Source organism: Capra hircus, chromosome 17 (genome assembly GCF_001704415.2).
Source record: "Capra hircus breed San Clemente chromosome 17, ASM170441v1, whole genome shotgun sequence".
NCBI lineage: Eukaryota > Metazoa > Chordata > Mammalia > Artiodactyla > Bovidae > Capra > Capra hircus.
In genome coordinates, this window is record NC_030824.1 from 20,306,584 (window position 1) to 20,314,593 (window position 8,010).

An 8,010-nucleotide genomic window follows, 5' to 3' on the forward strand; every position below is an offset into this window, starting at 1 on the left:
ATCGGCACTACACACTAAGGACGGTATCAGTTTAAAAAGCACTTGCCAGTCAATACACATACCTCTGTGAGAACCATATTTATAATAATGCGACGAGGATTTTGTTGTGCTTTCAGACAAAAAAGGAATACTAAAAAATATGAGCTACTCATTTTTTTTCTGGTTTATTCAACATTCACATGATCACATCTATGTAACTGAATCCTTACATAGTATTAACTATGTGTGAAACCAAACTTTGGGGTACTTTCGGATTTAGCAATCATTCAACTTTCAGAAACTGAACAAGTCTAACATTTCTGTTCTCTAACAAGAGTAGATCCCTTGATATTAGAAATTCTTCTCATTCATCACCTTATCATTATTGTTCCCGACAAGCTTATATTTGTTGGAGAGTCCTGTAAATATTCACTAGGGATTGTGTTGCTCTCGTGGTCTTTGAGAAAATTACATGAAAAGTGTATTTATCCTTTATACAGAACGAAAGGATGTAAGAGCTCTATCAAACTATAAAAGATATAAAGTGAAAAAGCATGGTGCAAGAAACTAAACCAGCAATTAATTAGTAGTTGCTTGTTGTACATGCACGGGGAAACTCTGAAAGTATATACTAGGGCAGGTGGAGAACTGGGAGGAAAAAATGGAAGATCTTGCACTATATACTGTTTATATATCTGTAACACATGCAAGTATCATTTACTCAAAAAAGTAGGAAAATATGACAGTACTTATAAAACTGTTGACTGATTTTTAAATTATCACCAAGAACTTCATTAAATAGAAATCTTGTTTTTATACTATCCAAGTATTAACATATGAAAAATACATGTATGAGGATATACTTCACCAGCATCTTAACAGCAAAAACCTAGAAACATATGTTGGTGGACAGGTTAAGTAAATCATAGGCCATCTATACTATTGAATACTGGAATATTAAATAGAATGACAGCAACATTGATATGCTGTCACAGAAAGATGTCCACAATTGCCTAGTCAAAAAGAAAAAAAAAGCTGAGAAACACTACATGAATGGTCCTATTTGTATTTGTACGTATGTATACATATATATGCATACATGCATTTACTATACAGGAGTCCAAAATGCCACCAAACTAATTTTAGTTGTCCGTAGCAGACTTCCCTGACAGTCCAGTGGTTACGATTCTCTGCTTCCACATCAGGGGGCGAAGTTTCAACCTCTAGTTGAGAAACTTAAGATTCCCACATGCTGGAGTGGTCCAAAAAATGTTAACTGGTAAGATGTAGTTAACTAGTCAAGAATCCGACTGCCAACACAGGAGACACCGATCCCCTGGAGTAGGAAATGACAACCCACGCCAGTGTTCTTGCCTGGAAAGTTGCATGACAACAGACTGGCAGGCTTTAGTCCATGGTTTGCAAAGTCCGACACGACTGAGCAACTGAGTACACACACACACTTAGGGACTGACGTGGGCTACCTTTGACTTTGTAAAACACCTGTGTAAACATTTTAACTGTAAACAGTAAGAGGCAAATATACTAATTTTTCCCCCCTGAATAAGCTTATATGGAACTTTCACTTTCTACATCAATTTTAATGTTTGTATTAACCTGTACTTGTTTTTCAAAACTTTTCAAGTATTTACATTTGTGATTAACAATTTCCTTCATTAAACTTGACAGGAAGGAGCCACGTGTTCTTAAATGACTTCTCCAGTAAGCATCCCCACCCTGAAACACCCACACAGCTTTATTAGACATATGCTTTACTGCTCCAGAGCGAAGACCCTTCCAACTGCAGTGCACACGTGTCCTGGTGAAATGACCCAGCCCCACCTTCTCGAGTGCTAACTAGCCATTGACACACTCACAGTTGAAGACAAAGAACTCATCATTTGATAACACTGATGGAATTGTGCAAAACCTGCCCTACAGAACGGCCATTTTCAAGATGCTATTGAAGTTTTTCCCCTAGTTATGACCACTCATTTCCAATGAGTAACACAACTATACAATAACTATTCACAATGACTAAATGTGGTTACAGGTCTATTCACATATTGACCAGATTCACAATGACTAGATGTGTGAAGTACCGATATCCTTGTCATCTTGTTTCTTGACCTATGTATTCATTTTTATGGGTGAATCATGAAAATCCAATGAGATACACAGGCATTCATGACAAGTGAAAAACCGCAAGTAACGAATTTGCCTAAGATTTACAAATTTACCAAACGGCATTTTTTGTCCCCCATACCTAGGCCTTACTTAGCTATCTCAGTGACACATATTTTTCTCTGCACAGATGCTATATGTGGATACCCTAAATATGGGAGTGGAAGGGAGAAATTGGAGTCAATTTGTTCTTTGGAGTAAACAACCTATTTAAAACTCCTTCAGTGTGTGATTTCACCAGTGCCTACCCACCAGCTCCTTCCAACTTTCAAAAACCTTGGCTCTCATTATCACTTAAAAAGCATACCAATAGCACCTGATTTTGAAGGTGGCAATGGCAACCCACTCCAGTACTCTTGCCTGGAAAATCCCATGGACAAAGGAACCTGGTAGGCTGCAGTCCATGGGGTTGTGAAGTCAGGCACAACTGAGTGACTTCACTTTCACTTTTCACTTTCATGCACCAGAGAAGGAAATGGCAACCCACTCCAGTGTTCTTGCCTGGAGAATCCCAGGGATGGGGGAGACTGATGGGCTGCCGTCTCTGGGATCGCAGAGTCGGACACGACTGAAGTGACTTAGCAGCAGCAGCAGCACCTGATTTGATAAATGTCACTACTGTAGAACACCAAGAGCCAACTGCTTCACCCACAATTAAGCTATATAAAAATTCTTCATATAGTCATATAAAATTAAGGAATCTTGACAACTTTACTACAGCATAAATGACAATAGCTTCAATTACTAAATCCCAAACTTTCTACATTAAGTCTAATGAGACTATGTCACATCTTTTAAAAAAATCTGGTCAAATGATTATCTATGCACCTCAAGGTGACCTTGCAACTATGTACTGAAGGTGGTTTTTCTGTAGGCTCTCTTCCACCATCCCCACCCCTTTTAATAACCACCTCCCTGCTGGCATTCCAGAAACTTTCCCACTCTTAAGCACAACTCCCAAATGCAGTGCTTTTAAAAATCAGTAGCTTATAAGTAAAACTACATATGAGTGTACATTAGAATTCTAACTACAAACTCCAAATTTTCTATTTATACTCATTCACTACAGTTCTAATTAAGGCCACCTTTTCTTGACATTTCTTACCTCCAGGTTACTACTAACACATCTGCTGGAACAAAAACCTTTAACTTTTACCCACCCTTAACTAAATAAATAAATTACACTATTTGGGAATGCAACAACTTTATTGAGAGAAAAGTGCAATGTAATGTATCGAAAGCTTAAAAGGGAGAACTTAAAACACCTCCCCTCAAGCGCAGGACCAGGTGCAGGGTGGACTCCTTCTGGATGTTGTAGTCAGACAGGGTGCGCCCATCTTCCAGCTGTTTCCCGGCAAAGATCAGCCTCTGCTGGTCTGGGGGGATGCCCTCTTTGTCTTGGATCTTGGCCTTGACGTTCTCGATGGTGTCACTGGGCTCCACCTCCAGGGTGATGGTCTTGCCCGTCAAGGTCTTCACGAAGATCTGCATCCCACCTCTGAGGCGGAGGACCAGGTGCAGAGTGGACTCCTTCTGGATGTTGTAGTCAGACAGGGTGCGCCCATCCTCCAGCTGTTTCCCGGCAAAGATCAGCCTCTGCTGGTCTGGGGGGATGCCCTCTTTGTCTTGGATCTTGGCCTTGACGTTCTCGATGGTGTCACTGGGCTCCACCTCCAGGGTGATGGTCTTGCCCGTCAAGGTCTTCACGAAGATCTGCATCCCACCTCTGAGGCGGAGGACCAGGTGCAGAGTGGACTCCTTCTGGATGTTGTAGTCAGACAGGGTGCGCCCATCCTCCAGCTGTTTCCCGGCAAAGATCAGCCTCTGCTGGTCTGGGGGGATGCCCTCTTTGTCTTGGATCTTGGCCTTGACGTTCTCGATGGTGTCACTGGGCTCCACCTCCAGGGTGATGGTCTTGCCCGTCAAGGTCTTCACGAAGATCTGCATCCCACCTCTGAGGCGGAGGACCAGGTGCAGAGTGGACTCCTTCTGGATGTTGTAGTCAGACAGGGTGCGCCCATCCTCCAGCTGTTTCCCGGCAAAGATCAGCCTCTGCTGGTCTGGGGGGATGCCCTCTTTGTCTTGGATCTTGGCCTTGACGTTCTCGATGGTGTCACTGGGCTCCACCTCCAGGGTGATGGTCTTGCCCGTCAAGGTCTTCACGAAGATCTGCATCCCACCTCTGAGGCGGAGGACCAGGTGCAGAGTGGACTCCTTCTGGATGTTGTAGTCAGACAGGGTGCGCCCATCCTCCAGCTGTTTCCCGGCAAAGATCAGCCTCTGCTGGTCTGGGGGGATGCCCTCTTTGTCTTGGATCTTGGCCTTGACGTTCTCGATGGTGTCACTGGGCTCCACCTCCAGGGTGATGGTCTTGCCCGTCAAGGTCTTCACGAAGATCTGCATCCCACCTCTGAGGCGGAGGACCAGGTGCAGAGTGGACTCCTTCTGGATGTTGTAGTCAGACAGGGTGCGCCCATCCTCCAGCTGTTTCCCGGCAAAGATCAGCCTCTGCTGGTCTGGGGGGATGCCCTCTTTGTCTTGGATCTTGGCCTTGACGTTCTCGATGGTGTCACTGGGCTCCACCTCCAGGGTGATGGTCTTGCCCGTCAAGGTCTTCACGAAGATCTGCATCCCACCTCTGAGGCGGAGGACCAGGTGCAGAGTGGACTCCTTCTGGATGTTGTAGTCAGACAGGGTGCGCCCATCCTCCAGCTGTTTCCCGGCAAAGATCAGCCTCTGCTGGTCTGGGGGGATGCCCTCTTTGTCTTGGATCTTGGCCTTGACGTTCTCGATGGTGTCACTGGGCTCCACCTCCAGGGTGATGGTCTTGCCCGTCAAGGTCTTCACGAAGATCTGCATCCCACCTCTGAGGCGGAGGACCAGGTGCAGAGTGGACTCCTTCTGGATGTTGTAGTCAGACAGGGTGCGCCCATCCTCCAGCTGTTTCCCGGCAAAGATCAGCCTCTGCTGGTCTGGGGGGATGCCCTCTTTGTCTTGGATCTTGGCCTTGACGTTCTCGATGGTGTCACTGGGCTCCACCTCCAGGGTGATGGTCTTGCCCGTCAAGGTCTTCACGAAGATCTGCATCCCACCTCTGAGGCGGAGGACCAGGTGCAGAGTGGACTCTTTCTGGATGTTGTAGTCAGACAGGGTGCGCCCATCTTCCAGCTGTTTCCCGGCAAAGATCAACCTCTGCTGGTCTGGGGGGATGCCTTCTTTTTCTTGGATCTTCACCTTGACATTCTCGATGGTGTCACTGGGCTCCACCTCCAGAGTGATGGTTTTACCAGTGAGGGTCTTTACAAAGATCTGCATTGTCTGTTGGAACAAAAAAATAACACAAAAAAGAGCCCCACCATTTAGCAGTTAATTCACGGCTCAACCAACAACTTATGTTAAAAACTTCACTATTTACCAGCCAAACAACTAACTTGCCCAACAACTCACAAGCTTGACAAGCTCAAAAACAGAGTTTCAGGTGCTTAAGAGAGAAAAGCAGGGAAGCCTGACCCAAGTCAATTCACGGCCCTCACTTATCCTCCCCCCTCACTGGATGTCTGTCCTTTGTCAACATTGCAGCGTCCACCCCAGGCCCAAACCCTGTGTGCCAAACGAGTAAACACCTCCCCACATACGTGCCGGGAGATGGCCCCACCCTAGATTATGAGCCCACAGAAGGGCTGACGTCTCCCAACTGCAGGGGCCAGCGCGTCCCCTCCCCCATCACGGGCGTAGGACGGCTCAGTGGCGTCTGCAATTAATAGCCAGCCCCCGAAAGACAAGAAAGCTTGTCGTGCTGTAGCCCACAGGCTTGCAGAGTCGGAAACGACTGAGCGAATTAACACCACCACCGCGACGGGAAATCGAGTAGTCGCACCTGTCAAACCGTGACCTAATATTCGACTCCTCCACACACTACCCAACCCTCGTCCCACAGAAAGCTGGACCCCGCCGCCATGGAGACTTCATGAGCCTCTCGCGTTCACTTGACACTCACAGTCCCCTCCCTGCCCCCTATCCTCGCGTCCCACCTCAGAACCAGCTTCAGAGCCTGCCTTCTCCCACTGAGGGATCGGGAACGGCCGCCATTTTGCCGCGTTCCTACCCCTCAGGGCCACCCTGCTGCTCGCGCGCCCGGGGGAACTGTAGGCCCCGGATGCCCCTAGGCCCGCGGTGGCCGGTGAACCACCCGCGTCCCCAGCGGCTACACGGCCGCAAGACCCCAAGGACCCCTCCTCACCAATTGGTGTTGGTGCCAACAGCGAACAGAGAGGGACGAAGACTGAACTCCCGGTCCGGACGGAACTGCCTGCGCCACACCCGGGACTTCCTTATATAGTCATGGGCAGCCCCGCCCCGGTGGATTCTTCCGCAAAAACGCCGGGAAGGGACTACTTTTCGCAGGCCTCCCACCCTCTAAAGAGAAAAGCAGTCCCCCAGAATCGACTCATTCTCCTCCTAAGATGCTATCTTATGAAGACTGGGGCTTTGGAACCAAGTCTTCTGGGGAGCGGGCGGCCGTCCTGAGCGGCCGAGCGGAGGGATCAGCGCGTTCGCTGAACAGTAGACAACGGAAGCAACCGGCCCTCGACTTGTCCGGAAGGAGGTGGGGAGCGGCAAGCGCGAAAACCCGGCACGGATTTATCTGGGTATCCGGAATGGTTTGTCCAGCCAACCGGGCCCGTTGCCCCCTCCTCTCAGCCCAGACGGCCCCCGCTGTTCGCTACACGCGCCCTAGGCGGACTGTGGTCCGGTCTGGCACCTCAAGCCGAGCCAGGGTCCGGGTCCCCAGGTGCGCACGCCTCCCTGCCCCTCCCCCCACATCGCTAATAAAGAGGGGTCTTTATTCTGGATCTACTTTAGACAACGACACTATTTCCCTAACCCCCTTATCTTCAGCCCGTCGCGAGGCCTCCCCGGGGGTCCAGCCCCCAACTTGTGGCGGCCGAGCCCGTCCTCCACCGGGCGGGCACCAGGACAAGGTGAATGACTCGGCAAATATCAAGGCTACGGTCTAGAGCCCGCCTCAGATAGGTTGTCAGAACCCTCAGGAATTACTCCGAACAGGAATGAAAAATGTTTCCAAGGGAGAAATCCCTATGGCAGGTGTACACTGAATTTTGAAAAGAAAAGCACAAATTCCACACAGCTGTGTAAAACTTTGAGCTGGACCTGGAAGCTAATAGAACTTTCCAGATTGTTCTTCCTGGTTTGTGCTTCATTTGTAAACAGGGAGGCGTCAGGATTTGAATTCTGTTGATGTTTACTTGAGCTCAGAAATCAAACCTGTTTAAGCCCAAGACTTTAAAAAGATATTAATTGAATCTAAGTTCTGTTTATTCCTGGGGGTGAAATTAATATCCCAAGCATAAAACTTAATTCTATAGGCAAATTTCATTTGGGTAAAAGAAAGATTACCAGTTAGATCTTTTTTATTTTTTAAGACAATGTATTTTGTGATTGATCTCTATGTCATTTCTGCAGCAGATTTTTAAACGTATTTAAACCATATGAATATGATGAGACCTTAAAACACTTTAACATGTTTACATGAAATTTACAGTGAAAAATCTTCCTCGTGTCTGCAATTTCCCAGCTACTGTTCTTTCTGGACTCTTCTAGAATATTACCTATTTCTGTAAATGAGAGGAGGGTGTTTTTAAGTTTTTACCACTAACGCCTTCAAAAATATATGTATATAGAAAAAGAGGCAACCAACTAAGAAATATTCTGCCGTTAAGAAAAGACTACATTCCTGCTTGAGATTATGAACATTACATAATTTAAAGATTATACATAAAATGTGAATAAAAACAAAACGTATATATTTTCTTTGGTAACCCATAT

The 8,010-nt window shown here is 47.0% G+C and overlaps 1 protein-coding gene across 1 annotated transcript; it reads right to left on the reverse strand.

Annotated features, from left to right (window-relative positions):
* UBC (ubiquitin C) lies at positions 3,351 to 6,715 on the reverse strand. The gene is made up of 2 exons (XM_005691342.3): positions 6,404 to 6,715; positions 3,351 to 5,481 (listed from the first exon to the last, which is right to left on the reverse strand). The coding sequence occupies exon 2, from the start codon at positions 5,476 to 5,478 to the stop codon at positions 3,406 to 3,408; it is 2,073 nt and encodes a 690-aa protein (XP_005691399.2). The 5' UTR covers positions 5,479 to 5,481; positions 6,404 to 6,715; the 3' UTR covers positions 3,351 to 3,405.